The 16,721-nt window shown below is 41.3% G+C and overlaps 1 protein-coding gene across 2 annotated transcripts in view; it reads left to right on the forward strand.

Moving 5' to 3' along the window:
* The window catches only part of ELK3 (ETS transcription factor ELK3), a 42,603-nt gene extending 26,098 nt beyond the window's left edge, over positions 1–16,505 (forward strand). For both annotated transcript variants that reach the window (XM_035127167.3, XM_088651892.1), the window contains 4 exons: positions 2,944–3,152; positions 4,174–4,968; positions 9,193–9,315; positions 14,857–16,505. In XM_035127167.3, coding sequence (XP_034983058.1) covers positions 2,946–3,152; positions 4,174–4,968; positions 9,193–9,315; positions 14,857–14,955 — 1,224 coding nt within the window. In that variant the 5' untranslated portion in view covers positions 2,944–2,945 and the 3' untranslated portion in view covers positions 14,956–16,505. The remainder of the gene's footprint in view (positions 1–2,943; positions 3,153–4,173; positions 4,969–9,192; positions 9,316–14,856) is intronic.
* The last annotated feature ends 216 nt before the right edge of the window (positions 16,506–16,721 follow it).

The raw sequence follows: 16,721 nt of genomic DNA on the forward strand, positions 1-16,721 counted from the left end.
GATAAGCCTTCCCTAGATTCTGTTATCCACACCTTTTGTTCCCTGTACATGCCCCAGGGGGAATGAAGAAGGAAATGGTGATTGTGATCTTGGTTTATATACTCACCCACAACAAAGTTGGTCAAGTGTGGATACACCCCTCCCCCCCAGCTGTATGGACCTCAAACATCTTTTTACTTCCGTTTTCAAATGGACACACCATTTGGATCAATCTGCAATAAGCTTTTGTTTTTGCAATGAAACCAGTTTCTCAATAAGTGCTTTTCAGAGACAAAAATATGCAATAGATCTATATTGTTTGTGGACTACATAAAAAAGTACTTGTTCTCCGTTGATTCTTCGATAAAATGTTGCATGTACACAGCCTATGATTGCTTCATGCATGTTTACAAATTAATATGTGAATGTAATAACATAAGATGGTTAACAAGAATCATATGGGCAAGGTGCATTTTCAAATAGTACCTTTTAAAAAAATGACAGGGATTTTTCTTTGAAAGGATCTACCAGCAAAATGTTAAATGGATGCATTTATACAATTATCCTGATTTTATAATACACCAAAAAAGGACTTAACTGGAAACACTTTAAGATGTGCATAAAAACATTGTGTAACATAATGAGTGCCTGAGCTTTACAAGTGCCAAAATATACATATAGTTGAGCCTAAAAATACATTTTACATACTTATATGAGTTTCCTCATGAGTATGGAATGGCTCCCCATGAACCTGTGCCCTGTCCCACAATGAACTAAGAAGTGTTGCATAGATGGGAATTACAGAATAGGCAGGCAAGCAAGCAAGCAAGCAAACAAACAAACAAACAAACAGAAAATGAAGTGTTAAATCTGTGGTGTGCTTCAGACGGAAGTGAACTGCCCTGCACGGAAAGTCATGTAGCCACTTTCACTAGTTATCCAGATTATGTTCTGCCATAATGAGATAATAGTTGCTCATATTGATTAAGTGGTAGAGAGTTTGCATGCCTGCCCATAGTGAACTACTTTAGAGTTGAGGAATTAAGAACGGGACAATTCCAAGCTGAGGGCCCCATAGGGTGGCCTTTGTTCTCATATTGGTGAAATTGGAATAGTAGCAACCCATCTCAGAGGAGTCTTTGATTCATATCTTGTGATGTGGCAATATTATGTACCCCATGTCTTCCACAAGGCTGTTGCTATGTGTGCACACACCTCAGGTTAATAAACCTGTGTCTGTACGTGAGTCTGCATAATGCAGTTACAAAATTTCTCAAAAGAATTAAAACGTTTAATAACATAGAATGTGTTTTTCTAGTAAAGAAAGAGGGGTTTTTAAAATTCTGCTTATAAGGCTGCACTAAAGCCTGATCAGTTTGCAAACGGAATCCTGTGGCATGATTCCTTGTGCACGGCTTCATCTGGAACTATGCAAGGAAGAGTTTGAAATTATTCTGTGCCAATGTGGAAGAGTTACAAGAAGACTCAGAAGTTGTGTGCCACCTAGTGGCAGATACAGAAAATGTGCACATAAGACAGCTTTATAAAAATAAATATTTCAAAATCTACAACAGAGCAACACCTTTATTGGGACCAGAGAAAATGTCACAAAAGTGTGGCAAGCTTCCAGGTTCTCCTGAATAACCTTCATTAGGTAATGTACACAAAGAAGGGGGAAGCAGGGAAGTACAAATATTAGGCTTAATTAGTAAGTCTTGCTGTTATCATTTGATATTATAATGCGAGGTCTGGTTGTATACCTGCCTGGAATCCACATCGGATGAAGGGTAATGTGTACATGTTTTAAACATGTTTTAACAAGGTGCAGCACCGATGTACTGAAGATCCTAAGTTAAACTATAATATTGCATAATTCTTTATCGTTTTTAAAAATAAAATAAAAAACAGTTATTTTCCTATCACTGCTCAAACTATTTGCTTAGACTTCCTTGAGAAATGCCTTAAATCTTAGCACAGAGATGATCGGCATGTGTATCTGTCTGCCCAGGTGTGAAGGGTGAAGTCCCAAAAATGTAATGGCAAAAAGGAAGAGAGGCTATGAAAAAGAAATATTACAACAATATCCAGCTCAGAACTAAGCCCAGCATTTTCTAAACAAAGTAAACTGTGAGGAGTTCTGGAAACAATCTGTGACTTTTTCACTTTTATGTGTATAGGGAGTATTCAGACATGTATTGTCCCTATATAGTAGGTGTGTTGACACCAGTCCATTTTTACAAGAACATCACTGTAACTTTGATGTTCTCTGTCACCATAGTATAAAAGCAACAGCAGGAAAATGAAAACCCCAGAATTACAATATTATTCTTAACAGAGTCAGGAGAAAAATAAGATTAGAGTTAGGCAGTCCTTTTGTGTCTACACTTGGAGAGGGAGAGAGAGAAAGACCAGGCAATGGCAGCCTGGATCCCATTGACTATTGCAGAGGTAAGCAAGAGGGGGAGAGAGAACAATGGTCCATTGTGCAAAAACAGTAGCTTAATGGAAAATCCTTGGGACATTTGATATTCAGAATAAGATGTACCGGTATCTCAGTATATGCTAAATGTGAAAAATGATGTTTTAAAAAGGATGCCTCAATCCAGCATGGAATAATGCTAAAGCCCACTGAAATCAATGGGCTTCACTCTTTGCTGGGTTTAGGCTAGAATATTTTCTCTCTCTCTCTCTGGGATATTACTACAGGATTAGCAAAAAAATGATAATCTTTACAGAATAATTTCACAATAGGGTTTATTGGGATATTTTAAAATGCATTTTCTTCAGTATTTTGTACATCCATTTTTTTATTTATTTTGTACTTCCATTTTAGTATTTTGTACTTTCCTATAGCACGTGTAATTGCCCATATGATCCTACATAAGTGTTGTGGTTGAAACTAAGATGAGCAGGTTAGGCAATGTTTACATTGTCTCTCTCCCCATTTTTTTCTGTCCATTGCAGGCATGGAGAGTGCAATCACATTGTGGCAGTTCCTGTTGCAGTTGCTTCTCGATCAGAAACATGAGCACCTAATTTGTTGGACATCTAATGATGGTGAATTTAAGCTACTTAAGGCAGAGGAAGTGGCTAAGCTGTGGGGACTCAGAAAAAACAAAACTAACATGAATTATGACAAACTGAGCAGAGCGCTGAGATACTACTATGACAAGGTAATTTTAAAAATTCTATTTGCACAGTGCTTAAACAAGAAAGCAAAAAGTATTAACATGCTTGTTAAAGTTGGAGTGCTGCCTTTTGGCTAAAAAGAGCCTCGCAAGGCTGTTCACAAAAAGTTAACACAAATACAAAATTCAGACAGTAAAATACCACTTACTTACAAAGATTTCAGCCAGCCATATATATCAATAATATATTTTAAAGTCTTTATTTTTTTAAAAAAAAAACCTAAAACCCGAACGCATCATTTTCCTTGCCTAAATGCAAAAAGCAACCCCCTCAAAAACAGTGCAGCAGTAAATTCCCCAGCAAACTGCTGTCTTGAAGTAGCCACCTAAAGGCAGGGCAGCCTACAGACAGTTTATAAGGAGGAAGCATTGTCAATCAGATTGCACATATTATATTATGTTAGGCAGTTGCCTTTATAGAATGTCAGACTATTAGTCTGTCAGACCCAGAATTACTCTACTCTACTCTAACTGCCGGTGGCTCTCCAGCTTCTCAGGCTGAGGGTCTTTCTCATCACTTGTTACCTCAGGGCCAGATCTTATCTCCTCTAGCACATGCAGGCCAATTTTGACAGGTGGGTGGGGTCTGCCCACCTGTCAGTCACCTGATGTCACAATGATGTCAGACGATGGAGTCCCCACAAGCAGCCAATCCCAGCTGGCTTCCTGATCAGCAGGGACAGCAAGGATTCCTTTGCCAGTGCATATTTACGAGTGCACTTAAAGGCTCCCAATTGGTCATTGGCAGCCACATCGCCACCTGCCTCTCACCTGACACCACAAGGGGCTTCAGGTAAGACACAGGTGGGCATGGTTTGAGGGAAATGGACTTGTGGCCTAAGTAACCATGCCAGGCCTAAGTAAACCCACAAGCTACCTGATTTTTTTAACTGGAGATGCCAGGAAGCAAACCTGGAGCCTCCTGAATCGTAGAGGAGATGCTTCGCACTGAGCTGCTTTGTGAAAATACTAACGAATGTCACCCTTGGTTTGCTGTTTAATGCAGAACATCATCAAGAAGGTGATTGGGCAGAAGTTTGTGTACAAGTTTGTGTCATTCCCTGACATTTTAAAGATGGATCCTCATGCTGTGGAAATCAGCAGGGAGAGCCTTTTGCTGCAGGACAGCGACTGCAAGATACCTCTTGAAGGTAGAGAGCAACACAAGCATGGCTTGGCGGCCCTGAAAGGCGCAAGCCGTAATGAATATATCCATTCGGGGTTGTACTCCTCTTTCACCATCAACTCCCTGCAAAACCAGCCAGAAACTCTCAAGCAGATCAAAACAGAGAAGCTGGAGGAGAAACTGGAGAGCCCCACCCCTCTGGAAGAAGTCCGAACTGTTATAAGATTTGTGACAAACAAATCAGACAAGCAAGTCATGAGGCCCATAGTGTCCCTGCCATCAACATCCGAGGCAGCAGCCGCTTCTGCTTTTTTAGCATCCTCTGTCTCTGCAAAAATATCCTCTTTAATGTTGCCCAATGTTGCCAGCATCTCGTCGGCTTCGCCATCTTCCTCCCGGTCACCGTCTCTGTCTCCGAACTCACCCCTCCCTTCAGAACACAGAAGCATCTTTTTGGAGTCCAGTTGCCAGGATTCTGATTCCCTCGAGCCACTGAACCTGTCGTCAGGATCCAAGACAAAATCTCCTTCTCTTCCCCCAAAGGCTAAGAAACCCAAAGGTTTGGAGATCTCGGCACCTCCAATGGTTCTTTCAAGCACTGACCTCGGCTCTATTGCCCTCAACAGCCCAGCACTCCCCTCAGGATCCCTGACTCCTGCTTTCTTCACTGCCCAGGTAAGACTTTGACACTTGGACAGGGGAATCCTATGCATGTTTACTTAGACGTAAGCTCTGCTGAGTGTAGTGGGACTTACTCCTGTGTGTAGAGGATTGCCGCCTGAGTTCCTTTTAGTGATGCCCATGGCCTGCCCTTGGATAAAGTGCCTTTTTCTTCCAAGGACAGAAAGAAAAAAAGCAGCATGTAGTTTATTAAGAATGTATGAGTCCCTTTTCTATTAAAATGTTCCTTAGATTAAAAATACAATCAAGTTACTTTTTTTTAAAAGCAGCTATTACAAATAAAACACATACAGCAGGAGCAAAACTCAGGAGAGCAGCAGTCAGTAAAAAAGCATATGCAAAAGCATAGGCAAAATTGAAAGAAAGCCAGTGTGGCATAATGGTTAGAGTGTTGTACTATGACCTAGGAAACCATGGTTTGAATCCCCACTCAGCCATGAAGCTTACTCTCTTCCCTTAACCTACCTCACAGGGTTGTTGTGAGGATGAAATGGGGGTGGGGAGAACCATGTACACCACCTTGAGATCCTTGGAAGATAAAAGTGGCATGCAAATGAAATGAAATAAAATAAAATAAATAAAACACTGGAGAAATGAAAAGGTCTTAATCTGAATGACAGTAGTTTAGGCACCTCCCAAATCTTTTTGGGGTGTTCAAATAGGGGTACCACCACTGAGAAGACCCTTCTCAGTAATGCTCTGCCTGCCATGTAAATTTCATTCATGCATTAACAGCTTTCCAGGATGGACAAGTCACCACTTCCAGCTATCTGCTAGAAACCTATGCATACGTTCCCCATGACAAATCTTGCATAGCATTGGGGCTTTCGGGTAAATTTGCAAAGTGGAGGTGCTGTTGGGGGCATGGCACGCACATGCACACACACACACACAGCGAGAGAGCAATCAAATACATGTAAACCCACTATTGCCCATCTGCTCTCAGTTAGGCTTTTGCTTTTCTTCAAGCCAAATCTTGGGTGGGTGTGTTGATCTTGCTGGAGAGTGCAGCTAGGAAGCAAGAGACCACACCCCTCCACAACACTTAGGCTTGAAAAAAGCCTTCTAAGAAAGTGGACACTTTAGATGCCAGGAAATCTGGGTGCTTCCATGAACAAGAGGCCAGACTGTGGAATAGACCGTTAGCAGCTTAATTACATTTTGTAGTTTGCTGGCACCGTGGCCTTTCTCAAACAAAATATGAAATGACATGTTTAGGTCAAGCTGTTTTCTTTAATCATAAAGTGGTTTTGCAGTATTCAGAATAAAAAAGGCTGACTCCTTAAGGGCAGAATGAGTGTCTATGCAACTGTCTCTCCCTTTTGCATTAAGCATCAGATGGGCTTTAAGTCTGGAATCCTCTGTCACTGAATCCCAGGCATCATCTGCTTACATTATCCATTTGGTAACAACAGAAGGTTGGTGCTCTACACTAGCACTGAAAGGTACACATCGTGCTAGTGAGCCCTGGCTGCTCTCTTTGTTGTCTTTGGGAGCTTGCTGATGGAAATCAGTTGCAGTCCTCCTCTTCCATCTTGCAAGAGTTGTGTGTTATTCAGTCCAGCAGCAGTTCAGAAACTGCTATTTTAACATGGTAATGTGAATATGTGTTTTAAAGTAGCATTCTTTTAAGTATTAAGCAGCCTGGCCCTTTCTGGAAACAACTGAAGACACTTTTGTTTTGACGACCTTTTCTGGCCTTGATGAAAAGGTGTCTCTGCCTAGCTTTTAAAAACTAGCCTTATTAATACTCTATAATGTTGGACAAACTAATTCTCTGCAGGGAACACAGACACTGCAACTTAAAGCATCCATTCTCTAAGTGTTAAAACACATAATAACCTGGCTGGCATGTTAGCCCATCACATTCTAAATCTACCTCTTTTGGGGTTAAAGCCTCTTGGCTGGGACAGATGGGAATTGCAGCCCAAAACATCTGGATGGCGCCAGAGTAGAGAAGGCTGGCTTAAAAAAATGCTCTTTGCTCAAACCTTGTATAGAACAATAGGATTCTGACATTGTGCTGATGAGGGAGCGGAGCTTAGCCAAAATACATGTGGTAGAACAGTTAACACTAAGCAGCGATCAACTCGGTCTATGATGCTAAAAAAGGAAACCTACTTATTTTGGGTATGAAAGCCTGAGAGTTTGCAGTTCTTTTAAAAATAAATGACCTGACAGTTGCTTTCTGAGCTGTGGGCTGCTTGCAAAAGAAATCTCAGATTTATTCATGAGTCATGCTGCTGAAAATAGCATTTGAAAATCTACACAGGCCTAGCTAGGTAGATTTGGGCTATAAACTACTAACCTGGACCGAAGTTCCATGGAGTTCAACAAAATGCACCTCGGCGGAAACATGCAGAAGATTGTGCAGGAAGCTTCAGCAGGATGGCTGGGTTGGTCTGGTGCAGCAAAAGCATCAGTCTTCCAGCATGTTAAATGCCAATTCATAAATTGTGGCATAAGCTTTGAAATGGATTCTAGTCCATGAAAACTTGCTGTAATAAATGTGCCAATATTTAAGGCACCGCTTGGCTTTTTGTAGTTGTAGCTGTAAAGTGGCAACCCTATACAATTTCTTGGGGAGTAAGTCCCAGTGGCTAGGAGATTTCAAAGTTCTCTGTAGGAGTTGCATTCTGTGGGGTCTTATTCTGTCATCCTACAGTAAATATACATTTTATGGTAAATACACCATTTATGGTATAAAAATAGGTCCAGTTCTACTCTTCTTCAAAGATTAAAAGTGAGAACAATGTCTGATATTTATGGAAATATTTGTTGGCTTAATAAAATAAATAAATAAAAATTTGTGGATCATTGCAAGTACCAATTTCTTTTACGCCATGTGAGCTAATGATGGCAAGCAATGAGGAAGAACCATAGTTCAGTGGTAGAACATATTCTTAAGGGTCCAAGCTAAATCCTTCATCATGTGATAGTCAGTATGGAGCTGTCCAGAATATATGCAGCATGGGGGGGGGGAAGCAATATTCATACTTTTTTCTACCTTCTCTGTTAGAAAACAAAATGCCTTCTTATTCTCAGCTGGGCAGATGTATCATGTGATTGTGGCAAAACTAAACTGAGCATGATGAGGCAGTGAAACTGCTTCCTTATTAAGAAAAGAGGTACTTTGCTCTAGAGAGATGTCATATCCTACAAGGGACACGTTCAGCAACATTGACTTGAAGTGTTAATAAACAAAGAAACTTGCAGAGTAAACAAGCAGAGGAAAATAGAGTATTATGCTCAAATATAATAATAATAATAATAATAATAATAATAATAATAATAATAATTAAATAAATAAATAATATCAGCCAAGAGATTCTGCAATGGCCAAAAAGCAAAAATGAACTAAACAGTAGTGATTTTTGTCATGTATTCTGGAGCAAGGGCTGACTTAGTTTAGACCTGTACAGCTTTAGCACTTAGTCGCTATAGAATATGCAGAGTACCGTACATCAGTTTTGCTCAGTGCTTTGGACTCACACAGTAAAGATAGACCCAAAGGATTGCAAACATAGGAAGCTGCCATATACCAAGTCAGACCAGTGGTCCATCTACATCAATATTGCCTATGGTGACTGACATTGCCTCTCCTGGGTTTGAGAGACAGTTTCCCCCAGCCTTAGCTGGAGGCGCCTGGAATTGAACCCATGACCTGATGCATGCAGAGTAGTTGTTCTACCGCTGAGGTATGGCCCAATCCTTAAAGGGAATTGACAGGAGGAGTGTCTTGCAAATGCTTAAGCGTCCACACAGTGTGATAATAGGCAGATTCTATAGCAGTCCATGTGCTTTTGCTTACACACACACGGCTTTGGATCACAGAGTGCTCTCTCGTGTGAGATGTAGAACAACCCTTTTGTGAGTAGAAGGGCATATTTGGGCCCAGCTTCCTCTCTTTCTCCATCATTTTCTGCTCATAGTTCCCCTTTCCAAGAAGATGTAGCTAGAAAGAAGTTGCATAGGAACTCACCCAGAGAAAGCACAGTGCATGTAATTACAATTCTTACATCAAATCCCTGTTGAAATGCTAATGTTAAAAATCCCGAGGTTCAGAAAGGAAAACAGTTTCTAAGCACAAAAAGGCTATGGGACGAAGCAATGAGGAGGGGCCCCTGTAACATTCAGCCTGGCAATCTGAGTCAAGACATGGCTAAGCCAAAGAGCAGATGAACGTCGGAACACATGTCTTTGTCTTTTGTCTTGCAGACCCCAAATGGATTGCTGTTGACCCCGAGTCCACTGCTTTCTAGCATCCACTTCTGGAGCAGCCTCAGCCCTGTCGCTCCTTTGAGTCCTGCCAGGCTGCAAGGACCAAACACCCTGTTCCAGGTAGGTTGGAGCAATGACTCTGCTCTCTTAGGTGGTGCATTCTGGCCAGGTAGCCAAAGGAACCTTTTTGTGGCTGGGGATGGGGGCATTTCCATTCTGAAAAGAGATAACATTAGATGTGCAAAAACAATACCTTCTCTCAGGAAAGGAGCTTCAGTAACAGGGTGAGAGGCAAAGCAACGAAGGTGCCAAAAGGCAGGAACTGTACACAGTGCACTGAGGGAGGTTTACTGCTTCTCTGGAGTCAGCCTCCTAAAGGGGCAGGCGATTGTTATCACTAGGGCAGCAGCAGAGGTGGCTTCGGTTGATAATTATAAGCCAAGCTGAGATAGCTCAGTTGGTAGAACATGAGACACACAATCTCAGGGTCCTGGGTTCCAGCCCCAAGTTAGGCAAAAGATTCCTGAATTGCAGGGGTTTGGACTGGATGACTAAGTCCCCCCTCTGTCATAGTTAGTGAAAACACATGCGCCAGACACGATGATATCTTGATGAAGATGTTGACCCAGTGCGCTGCACCTGTGCAAATGGAAAAAATCCTTGCTAGGGATCATTAAGAGTGCAAAATATGGTCTGAAGCTCAACATAAAAAAAAACAACAACTTAAGATCCTGGCCACTGGTCCCATCACCTCCTGGCAAATAGAAGGGGAAGAAATGGAGGCAGTGAGAGATTTTATTTTCTTGGGTTCCATGATCACTGCAGATGGTGACAGCAGTCACGAAATTAAAAGATGCCTGCTACTTGGGAGAAAAGCGATGACAAACCTAGAAAGCATCTTAAAAAGCAGAGACATCACCTTGCCGACAAAGGTCTGTATAGTTAAAGCTATGGTTTTCCCAGTAGTGATGTATGGAAGTGAGAGCTGGACCATAAAGAAGGCTGATCACAGAAGAATTGATGCTTTTGAATTATGGTGCTGGAGGAGACTCTTGAGAGTCCCATGGACTGCAAGAAGATCAAACCTATCCATTCTGAAGGAAATCAGCCCTGAGTGCTCACTGGAAGGACAGGTCCTGAAGCTGAGGCTCCAATACTTTGGCCACCTCATGAGAAGAGAAGACTCCCCGGAAAAGACCCTGATGTTGGGAAAGATTGAGGGCACAAGGAGAAGGGGACAACAGAGGACGAGATGGTTGGACAGTGTTCTCGAAGCCACCAACATGAGTCTGACCAAACTGGCGTGCTCTGGTCCATGGGGTCACGAAGAGTCGGACACAACTAAATGACTAGACAACAACAACAACAACAACAATGGGGATCATTAGAAAAGAAATTGAAAACAAAATTGCCAATATCATAATGCCGTTATACAAAGCTATGATGCAGCTGCATTTGGAATACACTGTGTGCTGTTCTGGTCGCCTCAACTCAACTCAGAAAGAGGTTCAGAAAAGGGCAACCAAAATGACCAAGGAGACAGAGCAACTCCACCAGGAGGAAAGATAACAACAGTGGTGTAGGGCTTTTTTAGTTTAGAGAAAAGATGAGCAAAAAGGGACACGATAAAATGTGTAAAATTATGCATATGGATATACTTTGGGACATCCAACAAAGTGAAATGCTGGAGGATTCAGGGCAGATGAAACAAAGTACTTCTTCAGCCTGCCCACAGGAGGCAGTGATGGCCACCCACTCAGATGGCTCTGAAAAAATAGACAAATTCCTGTAAGCATGGTGGCTGCTAGCCATGATGGTTATGTTCTGCCTCCACAGTCAGAGGTAGTATGCTTCTGTATACCAGGGCCACACAGTGCTGAACTGGGCGGGCCATTGGCCCAATCCTGCAGGCTTCTTTTATGTTTTTGTAGCAGCTCTGATGTTTCAGCCAAAATATGTCAAAGAGACTGTACATCAAAATTTATCTGCGCATGGGAAAACATAAATCCCCCCCCCCAAAAGAATATGAAGATTTCTCAAGAGGATTAGCATGCCCTATCTGAGGCTGTGTTAAGGGAAGCTGCAGGAACAGTTTAAAATCACAAGGATTAAAAATGTAGAGAAAGTGCTCATGATTGCAGGGGCATCTTGGCTCCATGAGTCTAGTATCATGTGGGTTTTTTTTCCAATCCTTATTTTAAAAAGGGAGAAATTATACTGGGTATGAAAATATTAGCATTATCACCTGGAATCTGGCTTCCTTGGCTGACGCAGGAAAACTACACTTACCAATAACAGGAAGGAGTAAATTTATGTCAGGGAAGCACCTGGAGCAAGCAAGGAAGATGTAACTGCAGGATTACCATGCCGTTGAAGTGAGTGGGGGCTGAGATCACCAAATTCCTGCCACACAGGCACTTCTATGTGTGTCCGTAAATTCAGCCTATAAGAACTGTAGGCTTTTTATTAAACCTCTGTAGCAGCAGTGCTGTGGTATGCTATCTGCAAATATTCGAGTTTGTGTTGTGCTACCTTGCATTCCCATCTGCATTCCTGGGTTTAAGGATTTTTTTCATACAAAGAAGACAAGGATTTGTGATGAAATACGGGTATCTGGTTGCAATATATCTGCTTCTCATGTTCAGGTCAGAGTCCTGTTGCAAACGTCTCTAAAAACAGGTGGCTTTAATACTGTTTTTGTTGTTGTTGCCTACTACAGCCATGCAAACAGGCTTGCATTCTTTCATTCCACCGCTTAATAAATTAACAATTGTGTGCTTGTACAAATTGGTGTGCTCGAGGCATTCCCACCAAGTATAAATTCCCTCTTTGTCCTATTAGATGTTTTTCTGCTGAGTGTGTGTACTCAGAAGGGGGGGGGGAAGAAACCACACACACACCCTAAGTGACACTGGGTAGCGTTTAAGCAGAAACAGAAATTGGGGAGAAGGTGTTGCAGGGAAGGAGTTGTGGACTGTTCCCAGGTTGTTGATATACAATGCACCTTGTGCAAACCTGATTCATATCCAGTATATACTGTAACGCATTATGGGAAATAGTCCAGTGTTCTGTAGATCGTCGTTGTACAGGCTTGATCCTGACTCTAAAATGCACACAAAAGGAGAGGGAGAAAGGAAAAAAGTTTGAAGTATATACAGCACTAGATATAGAGTATTTGGAAGAAGACACTTGCCACCAAAATCTGGGGATGGACCACAACTTGTGCAGCACAGCTTCAAGAACTAGATTCCTGAAAACCCCAAATATTCAACTCCCCATATATCCTCCCTAACCTTCAACAACTGTTCTGACTTAGAACACAACCTGCTTTGCAGCAGTCCTCCTAGGGCTCTCTTTCGCCTCACACGAACTCCCTTATTTTTAGCCTTTCATAATTTTGCACACTTGATTAGAGCCATCCAGTGAGGATCAGACAGAAGCACCCACGACTTGCCCTGTAGTGAGAGCCAAGTGCATCCAGCACCTATTAGTGGTAACTGGAAGTGAAAAGGGGATCCAGATCCGTCACATCAAGGGCCCTTATTTGACTAACGTGTGGTTCAGAGAAAGGCCAAGATGACAAATCTATTAGCATAGGAAAAGTGTTCTTCCCAAGAACCAAATAAGAAGTGGCAACAGCCGCTGAGCCTGAACCTGATCTAACTCACCAAGGAGTTGACTTTTTTCTTTCTTTAAAGGGCTCACTGCACTCACTTCCATCTTCACAGGTAAAGCCTTTCCTGATCAAGGGTGCTTTGAGGGCAAAGTACAGCATTTCATATTGTGAGAGCAAGTTTTGTATCTGGGAGAATATGTGGATGGGCAGGGTGCTGAAATCTCAACTAATGTTCTGGACAGGGGTTACAAAACAAATTTTGTCTACACATAGGATGCAGATTTTCTCCTTCCAAAAAAATATTGAGATTTGGGGGGGGGGGCAAGCTTACACTCCAAGTAAGCTTGCTTTATCTTTTTTCATAGATCCTTTTGAGGACATATTTTATTTATTTATAAAGCTTAAGCCAATAGTGTGCTTTGGTTTACCAAAAAAAAAAAGGGCTGGAAAGCGACAAATGGGGCATTACAATGCTGCTCAGGTGACTTCAATAAACTTATGCATTGGGGGGGGATGCAGGTGCTGTTACAGAAAATAAAGACACGCTACTCTGGCACACAAGCCAAAGGAATTGGACTGGTGAAACTATTTCTCTTAAGTTGGTATACAGGTAAAACAACTTCTATTTCCCAGCAGATGGGCGAGGAGAGTCCTGCATCCAGCTTACTTCACTGGATCAGGTTAATTGGCAGAGCCTCTTGAGGAATGCAATTAACTTACTCTAGGTTTGAAAGCTTGCAGTATAATTAGGGCAATGAGAGACTTGTTCAAAGCTGCAGTTCACTCTGCAATAAAGGTCTAAAACAATAGCAGGGAAGCACGGCTGGAATTCACCAGCATCTCAAACATCCCACTGGCTGATGTCGCTTTGCAGCCAGAATCCATACCATTGTTTGTATGCATATTATTTGCCCAATAGTTGCAACTGAGCGGTTCTAGGGAAGAAACTGGGGCCCTTCGTGTCAGGCAGTGCACAAACACACAAAGAGAGCTCATTCTGAAGAGCTGGGACTCTCACAAGACACGGCAAGTGAAGGAATAAAGACACAAGGCTATGATTGATTGCAGAATTAATGTATTAAGCAAATCAGAGCATTTTGCATAATTGCAGGAAGGCTGAACACATATATTACAAATGTCTCTATTTACAAAAAACCTATTAGGCTGAGTTGCTAGAGGTTCATTTCTTCTTCTGCCCCCTACCCCTGAGGGTTTCCTGAAGTTAAGTATCTGACTTGGGTCATTGCATCTTGTTTCTAATGCCCATGCAATTAAATCCATGCACAGCCTGCCATTTCACATGCTTGGTTGATTATAGCATATTACAGGACAATTACATTTTTCTAGTGTACCTTTAGCAAAAACTAACACCCTCGCTTCTTTAAAACAGTACAGGACATTCGGTTGTAGAGTAGAATTAGAAGAGTGCCATGGAGGGGAAGAGCTTTCGGCCACATTATTTTTGGGTACACATGCTCCCACAGTCACTTTTTCTACTCAAAGAAGTGTCCCTATTTACATCGGTGAAACAATAAAGACTGTGCCAGAATGGCTGCTTGGGCTGCAGTTAAGATGCAGACTGTGCTTCTATGAGGGTGCAGCTGGAACGAAAAGTGGATGGGATACCCTTCTCTCTCTCTCTCTCTCTCTCTCTCTCTCTCTCTCTCTCTCTCTCTCTCTCTCTCATGCCCCTTACCCCTCCCCACTCATTGCCATCTGCATGAAATTAGGCCAAGGGCTGCAAGTGGCTTAAGAGAGCACAGGTTGCCCATACATCTTAAAATTATTTGGTAAACTAAAAAAAAAACATTTATGGTTTAGTGCAGGCATCCCAAAACTGCGGCCCTCCAGATGTTTTGGCCTACAACTCCCATGATCCCTAGCTAACAGGACCAGTGGTCAAGGATGATGGGAATTGTAGTCCAAAACATCTGGAGGGCCGAAGTTTGGGGATGCTGGTTTAGTGTCTAGTGTTATCTCTGGATTGAACCTTAGTGCACATCTTAAAGACAATAAAATATTTCTCGTTTGTTCCCCTTTTGCAGTTTCCAACTCTGCTCAATGGTCACATCCCAGTGCCAATTCCCAGCTTGGATGGGACTTCTTCTCCAGTTCTTCTGTCTCCAAATGCTCATAAATCCTGATGTCTCAGCAAATTAAAGGACTCACTCACAAACTGGATTTTACACAGCCATTCTGATGGGTTTCATTTTTCTGGTGACACTGGGAGGACATCATGAAACCCTCTTTTACTATGGTTTGCACTTTTCATTACATGAATGATCTACTTGTATGATGTTTATTTAGCATTTTTAAACAGTGTTTTTTTTATCAGAATCTGTTGTGCATTAAAATGAGTTACAATTTTTTTATATATCCTTGCTCTCCAAGTGTTGAACACTGTTAATGAAGTACTTTTCTTAATAGATTTCAAGACAATTATCTAAAGGATGTGAAACTTTTTAATCCTGTATTTCTGCATATTATGCACCATGCTTGTATAAACTATAACCGGCTGTGCCTTCTTTTGCATAATGTTATATAAATGATTTATATATTTTCCAGTATTAAGGTAAAGATTGAAAAGGAACCAAGTATTGAGCAGCCCCTTCCCCATACTAGTATTTCAGTATTACCCTTGCGGTAGGCCATATGGTGCAGTGTATTCATGTAATTTTGAATTAAGTGCTTTCCAGTTATATAAAGAATCCTCCTATTTCCTTGCTGAACTGTGGGGCCATAATAAATATTTTGGCCAGTAAGTGTGTTTAAGAATAGGACACTATTTAGATATAGGTGCTTCAATTCTTCTCTGTGATAAGAGGAACATGGCCTTAAATATTTACAATGTATTTTAGGGACATTCTTAAATTAAGAAGATATAACCTTGCTCAGTGCCACTCATTTTCATGTATTCATTGATTGAAGAAACTTTAACCTGATCTTCATTTTCCTGACCATACTCAAGGTATTGTACCTCCCAAGTTAATTTTTCCAGTACTTTGAAGCCAGTGGCTCCCATTTCACATGGCCAAAGGCTTTAAAAAACTAGGCAGTTTTTGACAATTTTAAGAAGAGTTTCTAGCCCTCATGATAACTTTTTTTATTTTTAAAAAAGGCGGTGAGTGAGTGAGACATAACAATACAAAGTGTAATGTGTTCAGTAACAGGCTAGTATAGAAAAAATACTACTGAACGTTGTGATTTAATAACACCAAGGTGTTTGTTCTCCTCAGAAAGCTAAAATACTTAAGATGGAGAAATAGAGCTCGTGTCACTTTCTAGAATATCATGACAATAGTTTCCTGAAGATGACATACAACGCAAAAGCAGAATTAAATAAGTCTGGGTGGCATTGTATAAAAAGAGCATTGTGTCCAGGAGCTGTATTCTGGAAGTATCTCATGCATGCATATTTTATGAACATGTTAACTATATCTAAACACTGAAAATATTTAGATTAAATGAAACATCCCAACCTATGTCATGTTCCCAAAGTTCATTTGAGAATTTATACAAACTCCAGTTCTACTCTACATAAAGCCTACTTTAATAAGTCAATCTAACTTGAAAAGTGCTGGTTCCATGATTGAGAAAGAGCTAGACACTCCGGCAGAAATAATAAACTGTTGGTCTTCCAGGTTATGAAACTGAAGCCTGTGTGTGCTTTTAAATAAAAAATATGAATAAGGAATACTGTACTATAGCTGGTTCCCACTGCACTTTATATCCTCAGGATTGTACTGCAGTGAGGTATATCATTTATTCTTTTTGGAACAGCATTTGCTATCTGAAGAGAGAGCCACTAATCCTGCCCTCTCCATGTTTTCACGGTATTGTATACACTCCTCTACATCTTATAGCAATCCTCTTCCACCTCTGCAAGAGGCATCATTTCCAACTGCCAAAG

Source organism: Zootoca vivipara, chromosome 9 (genome assembly GCF_965207765.1).
Source record: "Zootoca vivipara chromosome 9, rZooViv2.hap1.1, whole genome shotgun sequence".
NCBI lineage: Eukaryota > Metazoa > Chordata > Lepidosauria > Squamata > Lacertidae > Zootoca > Zootoca vivipara.